The sequence below is a fragment of the Euleptes europaea genome, chromosome 18 (genome assembly GCF_029931775.1).
Source record: "Euleptes europaea isolate rEulEur1 chromosome 18, rEulEur1.hap1, whole genome shotgun sequence".
NCBI lineage: Eukaryota > Metazoa > Chordata > Lepidosauria > Squamata > Sphaerodactylidae > Euleptes > Euleptes europaea.
In genome coordinates, this window is record NC_079329.1 from 18784982 (window position 1) to 18805154 (window position 20173).

General features: G+C 39.7%; 4 protein-coding genes across 4 annotated transcripts; 1 reads left to right on the top strand and 3 right to left on the bottom strand.

Moving 5' to 3' along the window:
* The first annotated feature begins 2420 nt into the window (after positions 1-2420).
* On the top strand, positions 2421-3353 carry LOC130490690 (olfactory receptor 13H1-like). Its single transcript, XM_056864501.1, has one exon. The coding sequence runs from the start codon at positions 2421-2423 to the stop codon at positions 3351-3353; it is 933 nt and encodes a 310-aa protein (XP_056720479.1).
* Positions 3354-5743: 2390 nt separating this feature from the next.
* Positions 5744-6694, bottom strand: LOC130490691 (olfactory receptor 11L1-like). The gene has a single exon (XM_056864502.1). It carries the CDS (start codon positions 6596-6598, stop codon positions 5744-5746), a length of 855 nt encoding a protein of 284 aa, XP_056720480.1. The 5' UTR covers positions 6599-6694.
* A 7329-nt stretch (positions 6695-14023) lies between these two features.
* LOC130490692 (olfactory receptor 11L1-like) lies at positions 14024-14974 on the bottom strand. Its single transcript, XM_056864503.1, has one exon. It carries the CDS (start codon positions 14876-14878, stop codon positions 14024-14026), a length of 855 nt encoding a protein of 284 aa, XP_056720481.1. The 5' UTR covers positions 14879-14974.
* Positions 14975-18044: 3070 nt separating this feature from the next.
* Positions 18045-19052, bottom strand: LOC130490693 (olfactory receptor 6F1-like). Its single transcript, XM_056864504.1, has one exon. The coding sequence runs from the start codon at positions 19050-19052 to the stop codon at positions 18045-18047; it is 1008 nt and encodes a 335-aa protein (XP_056720482.1).
* Between the last annotated feature and the right edge of the window lie 1121 nt (positions 19053-20173).

Consider the following 20173-nt stretch of genomic DNA (forward strand, 5'->3'; position numbering starts at 1 on the left):
GATCTAGCTTTCTAGATCCTGCAAAAATGATTTTTGGTGTTTTCCCTTAGTGTCCTGAATATGGAGGACTGAACACGATTCCCTTCAATCCATTTTTTTTAAAGAATGTTGCTTCCAGTTTAAAAACCAAGACAGACAAAAGAATTCCAGGATCTTCTCAAAGGGCAAAGGCAATTAAAGGTACTTGCATTTTATACTTGTGTTTGGTTATTCATTTCATGGGGTTATCTCCTGCTACTTCACTCAGCCAATTGCAGTGGGTTGAATCTCACCAGCTTTTCTACTGTTGAAAGAATGGTCCAATCTTACTACAAAATACTTTACTGATGATCCTGGGACCAACACTAACCCATGTGGGACAGGAGCTTTAGTAAGGTGAAGAATTGGACAAGATGGTGTGAAAAAGCTGGCTGGATCCCCAGTATGCACCTCTGGTTCAAGAATATTTCTGCAGGCAGAAGAGCTTCTTCTTCTAGAAAAAGTGTCCTTGAATCAGAGAAACAAGCCAACAGCAGTTGAGAAGAGTAATAATAATAAGAAAAAAACATTCTCCCCCCCCCCCCCGAGAAACTTTACTTGAGAAATGTATGCAGTTAGGTAAATATTTGGGAAAGTTTGAGCAGTAACTGTGAGTGATCAGACAGAATCAAGCCTGGCCAAATTACTTGCTTTTATATTACTTGTAAATAAATTACAGAATGGGATGGTGTCTGAAAAGGCAAATAGAGGTGGCCCGTTTCAGATTCCAAAGAGGGAAACAAAAGATTTGGAATTGTGGGAGATTTTGAAATCTCGACTGGTAGCCGTGTTAACCTGTCTGTAGCAGTAGAAAAGCGCAAGAATCCAGTAGCACCTTCAAGGCTAACAAAATGTCTGGAAGGGTAATGGGCTTCTGTGAGTCGCAGCTCATACCCTGGCAGACATTTTGTTAGTTTTTAAGGTGCTACAGGACTCTTGCTCTGTTCTAATGTTTAAGAGATACAAAAGGAAAGAAACCACTAAAAGGATCCTGCTATATAAAGTAAAATCAACACAGGAATTCTAATGGTACTCCGTGAAAATAATTATATACCAGATCCATTAAATTAAAGTCTATGTTAATAGACTGGTCAGGACAGAAGAGTGCATCTCACTAAACAAGAAAGGAACACTTCACTTTAAACAAGGCTGTGGTTTAACCCGGGAGACCATTGCTGCAGTCTTTGAAAGGATTCATCTTTATCTTATATTAAGAGAATCCTAGTCTATACAATTTATCAGGCACCTCATTTTCAGATTCATATGAATACCATTGATTCCACAACAATTTCTTATTAGTGAGATGTTAATATCTTTCCCCATGATGTTGGCACAATGTGCGTGCCATGACAATGTATTTTATGGTTAACCTTATATGTTAACATAGAGTTTCTTAAATGAAGATATGGAACAGCCTAACTAGGTTTGGTGTGGATCTGCTTTAGCCTCACAACCCAAGCATATAATTTGAATATGTGTAATTCGACTTACAGAAATGAGTTTGCACTAACTGGAGAGACAGGTGAAATAAGTAAATGTAAATGGAATGGAATGAATGAACTGTACATTTAAAAAGGGGAAGATCAAGGTTCTTTTTGTTTTGTATGTTGTTGCTTTTTGTCAAAACTGATGGATTTTTACAAAATGGGCAAAAACACATGGTTGCTTTAGCCTCCTTTATTCCCAGTTTCAGCCAGGATTTAGCCAGGATCGAACACACGTTCGGCGAAAACGCATGCATAGATCCTGGCTGAATCCTGGCTGAAACAGAAATAAAGGAGGCTAAAGCGACCATGCGTTTTCGCCCAGTATCTCCCAATTCAAACTGAGCATTTTTCAAAAGTAAGTAGCAAACAAGAGTACTTTCCAATAGTTGCTATTTCTCTATAATGAACCGTGGTAAATCCTTTGGAGAATTCTGATCATTTGTCTTTTATCATATTTATATTGGCATATTTCCCCACCTTCTATGGAAGAAGAATAAAGAGTTGGATCCAAACGGATATGTTTGTTTACACAGGAATCTTCAATTGAGGGATGGAATCTTCCTTCCTTCCTTCCTTCCTTCCTTCCTTCCTTCCTTCCTTCCTTCCTTCCTTCCTTCCTTCCTTCCTTCCTTCCTTCCTTCCTTCCTTCCTTCCTTCCTTCCTTCCTTCCTTCCTTCCTCCCTCCCTTCCTCCCTCCCTCCCTTCCTCCCTTTCTTTCTTCTAATGGGAAAGGTCTACCCATCAATATTGATGGAATGCACCACTGCAACCAGCCCATTATATGCAAAATGTAACAGAAGGGAGAACATTTCCTATCAAAATGCTAACTACTGAATAAGAGGTGTTTGGACTTCAGGTCTTTAGTTAGACTAACTCCATTTGATATTTTATTGTAGATCGTGTTCAATTCAGGACATGCAAGAGGAAAATGAAACTACAATAACTGAGTTTATCCTCATTGGTTATTCTGGTCAACCGAAGACAAGAACAGGACTGATTATCTTTTTGACTGTTGTGTATACTGTAACAGTTGTGGGAAACAGTCTTATTATCTTGGTGATCGCAGCAGATCCTCGGCTCCACAACCCCATGTACTTTTTTCTCAGTAATCTGTCTTTTCTTGACATTGGATATTCAACTTCTTCAATACCCCAGTCACTTATAAACCTTTTGGTGGACAAGCCCACCATGTCCTTTGCATTGTGCTACTTCCAAATGAGCAGTTCTGTTTACCTAGGAGTAACCGAATGTATCCTGCTGGCCATCATGGCTTACGACAGGTACATTGCAATCTCCAGTCCACTACATTACACGGTAATCATGAGCAAGAGGTTTTGTATCCAGTTAGCAATAGGGACATGGACAAGTGGTTTCTTCTTAGTAGTAATCCCCATTTATACAACACCAACTCACTTTTGTGGGGGAAATGTAATCGACCATTTGACATGTGAACTCAAAGCAGTTATGAAGCTTCTCTGCAAACAAAACACCTTGAATCAACTTGTGAATTTCTTTACTGGGGTTCTCCTACTACTTTGCCCCTTTGCTTTCATCCTTTTCTCATATTTGCGCATTATTGTGGCAATTCTGAAAATCCATTCAGCAGGAGGCAGGCTTAAGGCTTTCTCCACATGTGGTTCTCACTTGGTTGTGGTCATAATTTTCTATGGCACTGCTATATTTTCTTACCTCCAGCCCCAAAGTAAAACCACCCACAAGGTGGATAAGATTATTTCTGCCTTCTATGGAATAGTGACCCCCATGTTGAACCCACTGATTTATACACTCAGAAATAAAGATGTAAAAGATTCACTGAGGAGACTTATGGGAAAGAAAGGGAAAGTATAACAAAGGGCTGGATCCAACCAATTTTTCTGCAGGTGAAAAAGTAAGAAGGGATCCTCGTCAACTACCCAAAAAGTCTACACTGGGGATCAAGATATAAATAGACAGAAGTTATGTGAGATGGAGTCCTTAATATGGATGGGAACTTGGCAAGATGGAGCAAAACAGCTGGTTGGATCAAACCCTCTGTGAATAGAGACAATGGAAATGCTTGTTGTTGGTGTTGTTGCTTGGTGTTGGTGTCTTTCTTGGTGTTGGTGTTGTTACTATTTCTGCTTGTATATTCAACACAAATAAATCTGAACTGGGGAAAATGCTTGACCTAAAATCAAATGTGTTAAAATTAGAAATAAAGGATGTTGAACGTATGACTTGCTAGAGGTAAGCATGTATCCATATGGAAGGGGTTCTGATCAAGCAATTGAAGTTCATTCAAAGTAAGTCTGTGTAGGATGACGTTGTAGATTAATATGTGGTGCAACACAGGGAAGTATGGAACAAGCTGAAAACAAAATAAATTTGCTGCATCAAGACACAAATGTTTGACATGTTGAAGATTACATGTTGTAACAACATGATGCTGGAAACCAACTGAGAACAGATATTGCGCGTATATAGGAAACAGTTGAGTTCTAGGAAAAGGTGTGTGGAAAAGTGGAACTGGGATGGGAAATGGAGGTGCCTTTAAGGCTGGAAGTTTTCTTGTTAAATTATGTTGCAAGGTTCCTGAAGAGGTAACTGTGGTCATTTTTTTGCAAGGTATTGCAAACAGAATAATGCTCCAAGTATCCAGGATTAATTGAGAAAATCAAGGAACTGTATGTTAATTTAAAGCTTGAGCATGTACAGTGCTGTCAAGTCTTAGACTTCAGAGGTGGTTTGCCATTGCATGTCTCTTTGCAACAATCCTGGAACTTCATTGGTGGTCTCTCATCCTGGACTGACCCTGCTTAGCTTCTGAGATCTAACAAGATCAGGTTAGCCTGGTCTATCCAGTTCAGGACCAAATGTAAAGCTTACTTATGGGTACCTTTAATTAATCAGATAACTTCATGTGTGTGTGTGTTAAGTGCCATCAAATCGCTTCCGACTCATGGCAACCCTATGAATGAAAGTCCTTCAAAATGTCCTATCTTTGACAGCCTTGCTCAGATCTTGCAAATTGAAGGCTGTGGCTTCCTTTATTGAGTCAATCCATCTCTTGTTGTGTCTTCCTTTTTTCCTGCTGCCCTCAACTTTTCCTAGCATGACTGTCTTTTCCAGTGACTCTTGTCGTCTCATGACGTGACCAAAATACGATAGCCAGATAACTTCATAATGTATATAAAAGGTTATATGGTGTACAATATTTCCTGTTATTTATGGTTTGTTATTTTAAAAAAAAAAACATATGGAGAGGGGCTGCTTCTATGAGTTCTCATATTTAGCTGGTTCCTGAAATGCCCCTCTGCAATGTAAAACACATTTCTCTGTGAAGCAAGGCTCCTTCCTGCAGAAAGAGCCTCCTCACTCAGTGGAAGGAAGATCCTACAATTTTTTTTTCAAAGTTAGAATAAGAATCTAACTTAGAGAGTAATTTTTAATTGCCTACAAGAAGACATTTTCCCAGGTGACCTGTCAATGTTAATTAACTTTTAACTTTGTATCTATGAGGACACAAGTAATACCCTGAATTGCTTGAGAAGATCTTCATAATGGAATCATTGCTTCAGTGGGGACAAAAAGAATATCAGTCATTGCTAAATATTTTCTTCGGGAAACTGAGGTCTACAATAAGATATTTATTTTATTTTTTGCCCTAGGGGAATTGAACTCCTGCTATTTCCAGTTCTCCAGATCAGAGTCCACCTCTCCAAACCACCACTCTTAACCACTACAGCATGCTGGCTCCCAGTAGTAGTACTGGTCAAGGGTTGGATGTAATTCACTTTTCTTTTTAAAAGTGAGAAAGGGGGAGGGCATCCTCTTTGATCACCAAAAATGGTTACGCTGGGGCTGTTTGGATGATAGCCATTTTGGCCAGGGCTGTGGGAAGAGGGAGAATTGGATGGAATTAAGCAAAAATGCTGTCTGGATTGAATCCTAACCTGAACTGGCAGGAAGGGAGGGTTTGTCAATGGTTAAAGATAAACATTTACATTCACCTGTACAGATTTTTCAAACACTGGACCAAAAGGAGATATTTAACTTATATTTGGAACAATCATATCTACACAATGGATGCATAAAAGATAAACTTTCCATAAGAATGCAAGAAGACCAGAATATTAGTAACAAGGAAGACCATTTTAAAGGTTCATGCCTCCATGATGAAGACATAAACATAAAGCATTACAACTGAGCACATTCAAAATCAGCCATTGTAAAAGATTCAGATTGTGAAGTCAATGGTCTCAAAGCTTCCTTTTGCTCCTTCTCTTCTGGATTTTAAGTCTGTGAAGCTTCCTAAAGCTTCTACTCACCGCTTCCTTCACCTCTTTATTCCTCAAGCTGTATATGAGTGGATTCAGCAGGGGGGTGAGAAGGGTGTAGAACACAGAGAACAATTTCTTCACCTCACTCAGTGAGCTGATGTCTGGTAAGACATAGACAATCATCAAAGAGCCATAGAAGCACGAAACCACAGTGAGGTGTGAGGAACAAGTGGAGAAGGCTTTTTGTTTCCCTGTAGTGGATGGGATTCTTAAAATGTTATTGATGATGCAGACATAAGAGGTGAGGGTGATCAGAAGTGGGGGCAGTGTGCATATAAAGGAGACTATGAATGCTATGATCTCAACCACATTAGTCTCATTGCAAGAGAGCATTACTAATGGTGTGAAATCACAGAAGAAATGGTCGATTTTGTTGGGTCCACAAAAAGTCAACTGAGACACCAAGAAGATTAGGATGCTGATACCCAGAGATCCACATATCCAGGACACAGCAATCAACAGGATGCAAATCCTGCCATTCATGAGCATAGCATAATGCAGTGGTTTGCAAATTGCTAAATAACGATCGTAAGACATTACTGCTAGAAAGTAACATTCTGTGCCTGCAAGAACCCCAAATAAATACAACTGTGCAAGGCACGCAGCAACAGATATGCTTCTGTCCCCACTCAGAAAACTAACCAGCATTCTTGGCAAGATAGCTGAGCTGTAGCAGGTCTCCAAACAGGACAGGTTCCCCAGGAAGAAGTACATGGGGGTGTGAAGATGTGGATCAAAGGCTACTAGAAACACAATGAGGATGTTCCCTGCCATCGTTACAAGGTAAACGGCTAGAAAGAGTATAAACAGTAAAATCTGTAGATCTTCAGTATTGAAGTCCAGGAGAATAAATGCCACCGGAGCCGACTGGTTTCCTCCTTTTAAGTTTACCAGGTGCATCTAAGAACCAGCAGAGAAATCAGGACATATTTAGACTAGAGTATCCTATACAATCAAACATTCAACAGTCACCCACAGTCTGGCCTAGTGCCACAGCAGACACATTAAATGAATGTTCTGATTATTTTTATTCTTAGGAAATGAGCCTGTCTGAACAGGGGGCCTAGATGTTTTCCCCAGAACATCTGCTGAAATTCAGAACTCTTTGCATCAATAAAGATGGAACCTTTCATGAAGTATAAGGTGAGATGATCAAGAAAATCTGGATGTGTGTAAGAAAGAGAGTGGAGAAGATAAACCTCAACCCCTGGCCAACAAGTTGCCTTCTTATTTTATCAATGTGGCCTGGACAATGATATTTTCCCTCTCCTCAGGTGGCAGACCCTGGAGAAACAGAAGCCACCCTTCTCATATACCTCTGAAGTAATACCTGGGATCTATATTTGGCCTAGAATATTCAATCTTATTCAGCCCCCCCCCCCCATGCAAGTGGAAGGGTTGTGCTATTAAGTACTGTCAATTCCTTTATACAGCATCGGAATTGCATTGAAATAAAATCTGTGTCAGCCTTTTAATGCCTTAGTGTTTTGGTTTCTCAAAACTGTGGATCAGGCGAGCACTTCAGTTATAAAGGAGTCCTTACCTTCAAGTCCGGAACACTCCGTATGTTTGAGGATTGCAGTTGTCAAAATGATTGCACAAACAATATGATTTTCTTGGGTGTCCAACACATAAATGAAACCAAAGGTAATTTACAAAGAAACCATTGTGTCACTGGCAGTTTAGGACACACATCAAAATTTCCACCAGTAAGCTTCTTGAGCCATTAGTTGTGATCTTGTGGCAACATGAATATGTGGCGATATCGATTGATCTAGTGTCTTCCATTGCTGATTGCAGTGAAGCAATAGATTTTATAGACAGGCAAACATATTAATCCCCATGAAAATCTCAAAGGGAGGTGGCTATGGGGGAAAAAACAGTTAAATCATAAGGGAAATTAATGGCTTTAGTGGGATCTTCTAACAAAAATTATGGAACAATAGCAAAAATCATTGCAGACACAATGGGAATACTGACAAGCATGCCCAAGAAAATTAGAATAGAAAACACTGGGTTGGATCTTGTCAGACATTTTCCTGAAACTGGCCTATTCCAGGTGGCTTTCATGCATGAAGTTCCAATGAACCATTGAATAGCCCTTTTGGGGTCCAAAGGGGCCTCTCCACCATTGTTAACCATCAGAAATGCTTATTGGATCCCATCAATTGCCAATATTCTTAGGGGGGAATTCATGAAGCCGGAGGCTGGAAGTACATGACAACTAATCAAAGGATTGCAATGATTTAATGGAATAGAAGCCAATTGGTAGAATCTACTGTCATTTTTTTTATCACCTCTATTTCAGAGTCTGACAATCAGCGATAAGAACATAAGAAAGGCCCTGCTGGATCAGACCAAGGCCCGTCAAGTCCAGCAGTCTGTTCACACAGTGGCCAACCAGGTGCCTCTAGGAAGCCACTAACAAGACGAGTGCAGCAGCACCATCCTGCCTGTGTTCCACTGCACCCAAAATAGGCGTGCTCCTCTGATACTAGAGAGAATAGGTATGCAGCATGACTAGTAGCCATTCCAACTAACAGCCATGAATACCCCTCTCCTCCATGAATATGTCAACTCCCCTCTTAAAGCCCTCCAAGCTGGCAGCCATCACCACATCCTGGGGCAGGTAGTTCCACAATTTAACTATGCGTTGTGTGAAAAAATACTTCCTTTTATCTGTTTTGAATCTCTCAACCTCCAGCTTTAGCAGATGACCCCGTGTTCTAGTATTATAGGAGAGGGAGAAAAACGTCTCCCTGCCACTCTCTCCAAACCATGCATAATTTTATAGACCTCTATCATGTCTCCCCTTAGCCGCCTTCTTTCCAAGCTAAACAGCCCTAAGCGTCTTAACCGCTCTCCATAGGACAGTTGCTCTAGTCCCCTAATCATTTTGGTTGCTCTTTTCTGCACCTTCTCAAGCTCTGTAATATCCTTTTTTAGGTGTGGTGACCTGTACACAGCATTCCAAGTGTGGTCTCACCATAGATTTGTACAAGGGCAGTATGATATCAGAAGTTTTATTCTCTATTCCTCATCTAATTATGGCCAGCATGGAATTTGCCTTTTTTATAGCAGCCTCCCACTGGGTTGACATCTTCATTGAGCTATCCACTACCACCCCAAGATCCCTTTCTTGGTCTGTTGCTGCCAGCACAGATCCCATCAGTGTATATGAGAAGTTGGGATTTTTTGTCCCCGATGCAAAAGGCCTCTGCATAAGACCCTGGAGAGTTGCTGCCAGTCTGAGTGAACAATACCGACCTTGGTAGACCAAGGGTCTGGTTCTGTATAAGGCAGCTTCATGTGTTCATGTGTTCATCTTTGCATACCTATATGAATGGTCTGAATAGGACCAAGTCTACACTAGGTGGTCATTAGCAAATGTTATTGAAGTTCTCTTGGCTCATGTTCTTCTGTCATTTATCAAACGATCTCCATATAGTAAAAATAATGTGGTAGCTATAACAAAATCTTTATTCTTTTATGTTATCCCATAAGAGAAACACTATGTATTCCCCCCCATTTTTTCTCCTCGCATTTATGTGAGGAAATCCCTGCCCCCTCCTTTGTAAATGCGGTAAGGAAATTGCTTATACTTTCCCATGAACGTATTATGTGGTACAGCTGAACTTCATTTTTTGTAGGGAAAGATATTCTTTGTGGCAGTACAAGGAAATAGTTTTGATGTTAACAAATATTCACTTCAGAGGATGTGTAATTGTCTAGTGGATATGACTGTCCAAGTGCTAAACTGCTGATCCCTGTCATCATCATTAATTTATTGTGGTAAATAGACCAAAACCAATTTAAAATTCAAGGCTCTACAGCAATCGTACATTTCCACATCAAATATACAAATATACAAACCCATAGAGCGTATACAAACGATTAAAAATTCAATCACACACAATAATAAACAAGTGCAAGTAATATCCTTGGTACACTAACTGATAGGCTCATGAGTCCCCGTCAAGAACTGGAGTAATGGGACTTCCGGGCGGAGACTGAGCTTGCCAGACGCGAGCTTTTCGCCGCTTCCCAACTGCTTCCGTGGAGACCCCCCCCAGGCCTGGGGGGAGTGGGCCATATAGGAGAGAACCTCCATAAAGCCCCCCCGGATCAACTCCGGGGGTCCAACTGCCAGCAAAACGCTGATGTGCGTCTGGTGAAGAAGGAAGCGTTCTGGGGTGAGTCCACTGAGACCATGGCGGCCGTCCGCCCTATTTTTCCCTCCCCCCCACTTCCGTTCTCCAAATAATTCTTTTTTAACAACATAAAAACAATCCAGTATTATAACAATCTAAGAACCTATTTCAACTCTGAACCAAATTTGATTACCTGCTAGAGGGGGTCGCGTTTGAGCGAAGATAATCCGACGGGAGTAGAGAGGAGGGGGGGAAGCTTCTCGTGGCTGAATATTACGAGCTGGAAGCAGCTGAGACCTTCTTCCCGAGAGTCCGTGCCCGGAATCTATCGCAGGTCTCTGTGCGGCTGCCCTGGTCCTGTTGGCCCACCCGGGTGCGGGTGGACGGACGGGGGCAGGGCGGGCTGTAGGAGACCGGGCAAAGAGGCGGCGGCGGCGCGGTGGCGTAGCAGCAGCTCCGGCCAGACATTCCGGTACCCTTCCTGCTTTTTTCCTGACCCCCCCCCCCAGAATTGCAACGTTGCTATTGGATCTAGCTCCGCGCCCCCAGCATCATTTGTTTTTTTTTTTTTTTCACTTTTCTGCTGCAAGGCTTCTGACTTGGAACGGACTTGGAATGGTGCGAAGGAAAAAAAATGGAGTCTGATTGTTAAAATTAACTTTCGTTTCTTCTGCTGTAAGAATCAATGAACGCTTTGCTGCCCTCTTGTGGTTTCCGGATCAACTGCAGTTAACCCTTTCACCCATACACCTGATTGAGACTGTTTATTCTACCTTACAACGATAAACTAATTTTTAAAATAATACATCACTGATAATCATGTTTTGAACTACAAAGGGAGATAAAAAATGAACTGCCATAGACTTTTTTTTTATACACGAATCCATTTAACCTCCTTTTTAAAAAATATTGATTAATTTTATTGTTGATTATCACTGAAATTATATAAATTATTAGGTGACTTGATTAAGCATACCGAGTTCATAGTATAGTAATCAACTGTTAGAATTAAATATATTTGTCTTTTACGCTTGGTGGGAGGGAGATTGAATAGAACAATCACAATTATTAGGGTGTGTAATTTGAAGTGACATATTCTCAGGTTCCTTTTGAATACTATGAGGAAGAGATTTACAAGCTTTGCTCACCGACAATCCCAGAAGTTGAAAGGCAAACAACAACAAAAATTTCTAGAAGAATTTGTAGTTTCCGAAGAAGAAGAACAAGAGGTTAATGTTGAAAAAGTTAAGTCTACATCAGAGACTCCACAGGACAAAAAAAATAAAAGTTCGGTCATGGCCAAAGAAAGTCAGGACTTCTTTCTGCGTACACAGGAGATGATATTGGATATGAAAACTTCTTTACAGAAATCAATACAAGACTCGGAGCAGAAGGTGCTTCAAAGTATCTCCAAAGTTGAAGAGAAACTTGAACTCAACTCTCAAGAAATTGTCAAAATTAAACAGAAGCAAGACGAAATCGAGACATCAGTAACACAACATACTACAGAACCTCTGGAACAATCAAAAATAATTCAAGATCTTTCAATCAAAGCTGACGCTCACGAAGTGAAGCTTAGGGACAAGAACATTAAATTTCGTGGGATTCCTGAACACTTCGGGAAAGAAACCCTAGAATCAGATATTAGGACACTACTCCATGATAATTACGATTTTGAAGAAGACGATACTCTCTTGGAATTCTGTTATAGAATAAATTCATTTTACGCCACTAAGTATAAAAAACCAAGAGATATATTGGTGAGATTTGTTCACAAAAGAACCAGAGATTTGCTGCTAAAGACACAAAGAGACGATCCATTGATCTGGGAAGGGAATTCAATACAGATCCTAACTGATCTTCCGAGAAGCGTTCTAACAAAAAGAAAAGAGTACAACGATTTGAAGCAAGAATTGGTTAAACGACAAATTAGGTTTCGTTGGCTTATTCCATATTCATTAGAGATCTCCTTGCTGCAAGGGAAAAGAATAATCCATAACCAACTTCAAGCAAAAGACTTACTTGAAGAAATAAAAACTCTAGAAGACACTCCTCCAAAAGACTCTGAAGATTCTCCAGAAGAAGGCCCTAGCAAACCCCAACCGACTCAGAACAAATATGATAAAGTGGATGCAAAATTTCGGAGAAATGATCAATATGGATCTATGGGAAAAACTTTGTCTTTCCGAATTGAAATATACTGTCTGTCAAGAAGTGAAAGAAAATTGGTATAAAACTTTCTACAGATGGTATCTGACTCCTAATATGCTTTCCCAGATGACAACTCCAGGGAAAAAAGGTGCATGTTGGAAATGTCAAGAGTCAGACGGCTCTTACTTTCATGTATGGTGGACGTGTTCAAAACTACAACTATACTGGAAAAGAATTCATCGGGAATTACAGACGATGTTAGATATGAAGTTTACATTTGATCCTAAATTTTATCTACTTAGTATAGTGCCGCCAAATTTACCTTTGAAATCGCATGACGTCTTCAAATATGCTACAAAAGAACCTGGAAACAACCTCACATACCTGAAATTGATGACTGGAAAGAAAAACTTCTGGAATATGCAACCATGGCCAAAATGACTTTTGAATTAAATCCTAAACCTAGTGAATCCACTGAGCAATTTGAGGAGAAGTGGGCATCCTTTTATACTTACATGAAATGCAGCTAATCTAAACGAAGTATGTTTAAACATTATTACAAACTTTGTACTATATTTTCTTATCTTAACTAACTGCCAAGCAGAATATGAATTTTTAAAACATTAGAAAGCAGTCTGATGCAAGTATGACAAACTAAAGATATTCTGTAATTATGTTTTATCAGAAATCATTTAACAATACTGTATTGTTTTTACAATGATAACATTTACCCCTTCCTTTTTTCTTTTCCTGTACCCTCCAACCATATAAATAAAATAACAAAAAGTTAAAAAAAAGAAAAAAAAGAACTGGAGTAATTGTATGACTGGAGTAATAGTATGGAGTAATATAGAGATTTTTATTATGTAATTGGTTTTACTGAAAAGGTTTGTATCATATCTGGCTATTGCCGTAATAATAAAATCAATCAATCAACCCATTTATGAGCAGTTCTTTCAGGTACTCAGGGGTCCTTTCAGCTGTCAAGACATTTGGGATTTAAGATGGGATGGTTGGCAGGAGAATCAAGTGTACCATTGATTTGTGGCCCCTTCTGATTTATTACCTCTTGTTGGTCTTGTTCTTGTTGTTAATAATAACTATAACTATAACAATAACACTAATTTATTTGTATCTCACCCTCCCCCAGCAAACCGGGCTCAGGGCTAACATCATGCAGAAACAATATAATTACAATTCTATAAAACAAATACTATCCAGTGGAACCAGTTTAGAATTCAATACATACAATACAATAAATACAACCTCACCATTATAACAACAAAACTCTTCACATTTAGGGGGGATGATATCCAGGGTGTTCTTTGTCGATGTCATTGTGAGCACTATTAAAAATTCAGTTGGCATAAATTGAATGACTGCATGACATCTAAGCTTAATTTCTGTTGTGCATCAATGATTAATAGTCAATTTTCATTTATTCACATACATCTGTACAGATTGTTATGTACAGTGGACTGAAATAGATATTTATCTTTTCATGAGACAGACCATGAAAACATGAAGCTGCCTTATACTAAATCAGACCCTTGGTCCATCAAAGTCAGTATTGTCTACTCAGACTGGCAGCAGCTCTCCAGGGTCTCAGGCAGGGGTCTTTCGTATCACCTACCTGCCTAGTCCCTTTAATTGGAGATGCCGGGGATTGAACCTGGGACCTTCTGCATGCCAAGCAGATGCTCTACCACTGAGCCACAGCCCCTCCCCAAACCATATCTGCACATGGGATGATCCAAAGACAGATGCAATGGGTGATTAAGGGATAGAATACAAGCAGTAACCAAGACCAGACTACTAGTAGCAAGGCAGACCATTTTCAAGTTAGCTCATTAATAACCAACCATTGTAAAACATTCAGATTGAGAAGTCAATGTTGTCAAAGCTTCCTTTTGCTCCTTCTCTTCTGGATTTTAAGCCTGTGAAGCTTCCTGAAGCATTTCCTCACTGCTTCCTTTACCTCTTTATTCCTCAAGCTGTATATGAGTGGATTCAGCAGAGGAGTGAGAAGTGTGTAAAATAGAGAGAACAATTTCTTCACCTCACTCAGTGAACTGATGTCTGGTAAGACATAGACTATCATCAAAGAGCCATAGAAGCACGAAACTATGATGAGGTGTGAGGAACAAGTGGAGAAGGCTTTTTGTTTCCCTGTAGTGGATGGGATTCTTAAAATGTTATTGATGATGCAGACATAAGAGGCGAGGGTGATCAGAAGTGGGGGCAGAGTGCCTATACAGGCGATTATGAAGGCTGCTATTTCAACCAAATGGGTATCATTGCAAGAGAGTATGACCACTGGGGTCAAATCACAGAAGAAATGGTCGATTTTGTTGGGTCCACAAAAATTCAACCGAGACACCAAGAATATTACGATGCTGCAACCCAGAGATCCACATATCCAGGACACAACAGTCAACTGGATGCAAATCCTGCCATTCATAAGCATAGCATAATGCAGCGGCTTGCATATTGCTAAAAAACGATCGTAAGACATTACCGCTAGAAAGTAACATTCTGTGCCTGCAAGAACCCCAAATAAATACAACTGTGCAAGGCAGGCAGCAACAGATATGCTTCTGTCCCCACTCAGAAAACTAGCCAGCATTCTTGGCAAGATAGCTGAGCTATAGCAGGTCTCCAAACTGGACAGGTTTCCCAGGAAGAAGTACATGGGGGTGTGAAGATGTGGATCAAAGGCTACTAGAATAACAATGAGGATGTTCCCTGCCATTGTTACAAGGTAAACAGCTAGAAAGACTATAAACAGTAAAATCTATAGATCTTCAGTATTGAAGTCCAGTAGAATAAATGCCACTGGAGCCGACTGGTTTCCTCCTTCTAGGTTTACCAGGTGCATCTAAGAAACAGCAGGAAAAAAATCAGACATATTTAGACTAGAGTATTCTATACATGTCTGTATTCACTAGGAGATATATTGTTTTCAATGAGGACCATTCATTGCAACACTCACTCGCAGTCTGGTCTAGTGTCGCAGCAGATGCCTTAAATGAATGATCTGATTCTTTTTCTTTTTAGGGAATGAACCTGACTGAACAGGAGTCCTAAACCATGGGTGTCAAATATAAGGCCTGAGGCCCGCATAGGGCCCCTTGAGGGCTCTCATTCAGCCCATAAGCCAGCTGAGGTAGCCACCCCCTTCCCTGCTCCTGATCTGGGCTGGCAAGTCCACTGCAGGCTTTCATGAAGTATAAGGTGGGATGAACAAAGAAATCTGGATGTGTGTAAGAAAGAGATTAGGGATCATAAACATTAACCCTTGGTCAGCAATTCATGTTCTTATTTTATCAATGAAGCCAGGACAATAACATCCTCCCTCTCTTCAGCTGGTGTGCTGGCAAATCCTGGTGAAACAGAAGCCACCTCTCTCGTATACCTCTGAAGTAATACCTGGGATCCATTACTGGCCTAGAATCTTCAGGTTTTTCAGTCCCCCATGCAAGTGGGAGGACTGTGCTATTAAGTATTGTCAATTCCTTTATATGGAATTGGAATTGCATTGAAATAAAATCTGTATCAGCATTATAATTCCTAAATGTTTTGGTTTCTCCAAATTGTGGATCAAGCCAACACTTTTGTTATAAAGGAGTCCTTACCTTCAAGTCCAGAACACTCTGTACGCTTAATGATTGCAGTTGTCAAAATGATTTCACAATCAAAATGATTTATTTGAGTGTTCAACACACAAATGTTCTCAAATTTAATTTAAAAAGAGGCCATTGTGTCACTAGCACTCCAGCACTCCTGATCACAATTTCCTTCTGGAAGTTTCTTGAGGCATTGGTGGTGGTCTTGTGGCACAGTGAACATCTGGCGACATCAACTGATCTTGTGTCTTCCTTTGCTGATAGCAGTGAAACAATAGGTTTTATCAACGGCCAAACCTACTAATCCCTTTGAAAATCTCAATGGGACGAGGCTATGGAGAAGACGACAGTTAAATCTTAAGGGAAATTAGTGGGATCTTCTAACAAAGATTGTTGAACAAAAGAGAAAATAATTACAGACACAATGGGAATAGGGACAAGCATGCCCAAGAAAACAAGAATAGAAAACACTGGGTTGGATCTTGCCAGATATTTTCCTGAAACTGTCCCTTCATTACTCCTCACTATAGCCCCTATTCCATGTAGCCTTCCTACAATGAAGTTCCAATGAACTCTAGAATAACTTTTTTTGTGGTCAAAATGGACGCCTCCATCTTTGTTCACCACCAGAAAAGCTGGTTGGATACCACCAATTGCCAATAATCTTTGTGGGACATGAATGAAGCCCAAAGCATGAAAGTACATGACAACTAAACCAGGTATTACAAAGATTAAATGGATTTGAAGCAAGTTGGTAGATTATTTTGTCATTTTTAACACCTTTATTTCCATCCAAATTGATGGTAGCTGAATAGCATTGTCCTTCATTGTATGAATTATTTTGAAGAGGAATCTTGATTTACATTTGTGGTCATGGAAGGGACCATGGCTCAGTGGTAGAGCATCTTCTTGGCATGCAAAAGTTCCCAGTTTCAGTCCCTGCTATCTCCAGTTAAAGAGTCTGGCAACAGGTGATGTGAAAGGCCTCTGCATAAGACCCTGGAGAGTTGCTGCCAGTCTGAGTGGACAATACTGATCTTGGTGGACCAAGGGTCTGATTCTGTATAAGGTAGATTCATGTGTTCATATGTTCATCTTTGCATACCTATATAAATGGTATGAATAGGTCCAAGTTTACACTTGGATCATGTTCTTCTGTCATTTATCACCCTTTCTGCATATGGTAAATATAATGTGGTAGAGATAACAAAAGTTTCCTTCTTCTGTTATATTATCCTGTAAGTGGAACATTACACATCAATTTTCTTTTCTTTTTTTCAACTTGCATTGATGTGAGGACCACCCTGGCCACCTTTGTAAATGTGGTAAGGAAAATGCTTATACTCTCCCTTGAACATATTGTGTAGTACTGCTGAAATAATCTTTCTGTAGGGAAAGATATTCTTTGTGGCAGTACAAGGGAATAGTTGTGATGTTTACAAATATCCCATTCAGAGGAAGTGTAATGGTTTAGTGGATATGACTGTCCAAGCACTAGGCTGTTGAGTCCTGTCACTCTCTCTTTTGAAACTGTATAAGACAGATCATTATTCTGTTTAACCCATTTATAAGCAGTTCTTCCATGTAGGCAGAGGGCTTGTATGATGGGGTGCTTGGCAGGAAAATGAGGTGTATCATGAAGACCCTCCTGATTTATTGCCTCTTGTTAATAATAATAATAATAATAATAATAATAATAATAATAATAATAATATCAGCAGCAGCAGCAGCAGTAGTAGTAGTAATACATTTTATTTGTATCCTTCCCTACCCCAGCGAATCAGGCTCAGGGCAGCTAACATCATCTATAAACATCATAATTACAGTTCCATAAAATAAATACCATGCAGTAGAACCAAGTTAAAATTCAATACATACAATCCAATTCCCCACTGATGGCACCAAAAATCTCCACATTTAGGGGGGATGCTATCCAGGGTGTTTGTGCCCCTTTGCTGAGGTTTTTGTGAGCACTATTGAAAATTCAGCTATCACTAATTTAATGGCTGAAAAACATCTAAGCTTACTTTTCGTTGTGTTACAATAATAAATTAATGGTCAATTTTCATTCATTCCTATTCATCTTTATAGATTCTTATATACAGTGGATCAAAAGGAGATATTTGTCTTTTCATGAGACAAACCATATCTGCACTTTGAATGATCAAAAGACAGATAAAATAGACAATCAAGGGACAGAATACAAGCAGCAACAAAAACCAGAATATTAGAAGGAAGGCAGACTATTTTCAAGATTCAGCTCCCATGAGATATAAAACAGCACATTCATAATCAACCATTGTAAATTGTGAAGTCAATGTTCTCAAAGTTTCTTTTACTCCTCTTCTGGATTTTAAGTCTGTGCAGCTTCCTAATGCTTTTCCTCACTGCTTCCTTTACTTCTTTATTCCTCAAGCTGTTTATGAGTGGATTCAGCAGAAGAGTGAGAAGTGTGTAAAACAGAGAGAACAATTTCTTCACCTCACTCAGTGAACTGATGTCTGGTAAGACATAGACAACCATCAAAGAGCCATAGAAGCATGAAACCACTGTGAGGTGTGAGGAACAAGTGGAGAAGGCTTTTTGTTTCCCTGTAGTGGATGGGATTTTTAAAATGCTGTTGATGATGCAGATATAAGAGGTGAGGGTTATCAGAAGTGGGGGCAGAGTACCTATAGAGGAGATTGTGAAGGCTGCCATTTCAACCAAATGAGTATCATTGCAAGAGAGTATGACCACTGGGGTGAAATCACAGAAGAAGTGGTTGATTTTGTTAGGTCCACAAAAAGTCAACTGAGACACCAAGAAGATTAGGACACTGATACCCAGAGATCCACATATCCAGGACACAAAAATCAACTGGATGCAAATTCTGCCATTCATGAGCATAGCATAATGCAATGGTTTGCATATTGCTAAATAACGATCATAAGACATTACTGCTAGAAAGTAACATTCAGTGGCTGCAAAAAAACCAAATAAGTACAATTGTGCAAGGCATGCACTCACAGAAATGGTTCTGTCCCCACTCAGAAAAACAAATAGCATTCTCGGCAGGATAGTTGAACTGTAGCAGGTCTCCAAACAGGAAAGGTTCCCTAGGAAGAAGTACATGGGGTTGTGAAGATGTGGTTCAAAGGCTACTAGAATCACAATGAGGATGTTCCCTGCAATCGTTACAAGGTAAACAGCTAGAAAGAGTATAAACAGTAAAATCTGTAGATCTTCAGTATTGAAGTCCAGGAGAATAAATGCCGCAGGAACGGACTGGTTTCCTCCTTCTAAATTTGCCAGGTACATCTAAGAACCAGCACAGAAAATCAGGACATATTTAGACTGTTGTATTATATCTGGATAGATAGATAGATAGATAGATAGATAGATAGATAGATAGATAGATAGATAGATAGATAGATAGATAGATAGATAGATAGATAGATATACAGACAAACAGACAGACAGACAGACAGTCAGACAGACAGACAGACGGACGGACAGAGACAGACAGACACACAGAGAGAGATGGATAGATAGATGATAGATGAGAGAGAGAGAGAGAGAGAGAGAGAGATGGACAGACAGGTGGATGGATGGATGGATGGATGGATGGATGGATGGATGCACGGATGGACGGACGGATGGATTGATATATTCACAAGGAGGCATGTTTTTTTCCAATGAGGACCACTCAAAAATGCAACATCACAAAATGGGACACTTCTAAGGTCAAACTACTTGAAAACTTGGGGAGAAATAGAAAGGGACCTGAGTTCATGGTCCAAAATGAATATTTCCTGGTTGGGAAGGATATCGGTGATAAAGATGAATGTACTCCCAAGACTAAACTTTCTATTTCAATTCCTTCCGATTTATATACCAGATAGAATAATAGAAAACTGGCAAAAACAAATTAATCGTTTTGTGTGGAATGCGACAAAGCCAAGAATTAGATTTAAAGTCTTGCAAGACGCAAAGAAAAGAGGTGGTTTGGCATTGCCTAATCTTAAACTATACTATCATGCTGCCTGTTTAACTTGGATTGCAGAATGGATAAAATATCCCAAAAACAGACACATTATTTTAGAACGAGCGGACTTTGGACAAGGATTCCATAAAGTTTTGTGGGACTCTACAACAACAATTCAAAAGAAAAAAGTATTAGAAGATTGTGACACTAAAATGGCAATATTGAAAGTATGGAATAAATATAAAAAAAAGAATCAGTCCTTCTCCACCATCTATAATGTCTCCAATCGAAGCTTACCATGACAAGGTTAAACTGAAAACGGCCGTTCACTTTACCTACAACGGTATGATAGAGCCCACAGGAGAAATTAAAAGTTTAAACAAACTCCAAGAAAAATTCCAAAAGCTCAACTGGCTGACCTATTTTCAACTGAGGTCTAATCTACAAAAAGATT

What these genes read in the sequence shown, in the direction of transcription:
- LOC130490690 (XM_056864501.1), top strand. Translation starts at nt 2,421, where the DNA reads ATGCAAGAGGAAAATGAAACTACAATAACTGAGTTTATCCTCATTGGT.
- LOC130490691 (XM_056864502.1), bottom strand. Translation starts at nt 6,598, where the DNA reads ATGGCAGGGAACATCCTCATTGTGTTTCTAGTAGCCTTTGATCCACAT.
- LOC130490692 (XM_056864503.1), bottom strand. Translation starts at nt 14,878, where the DNA reads ATGGCAGGGAACATCCTCATTGTTATTCTAGTAGCCTTTGATCCACAT.
- LOC130490693 (XM_056864504.1), bottom strand. Translation starts at nt 19,052, where the DNA reads ATGTACCTGGCAAATTTAGAAGGAGGAAACCAGTCCGTTCCTGCGGCA.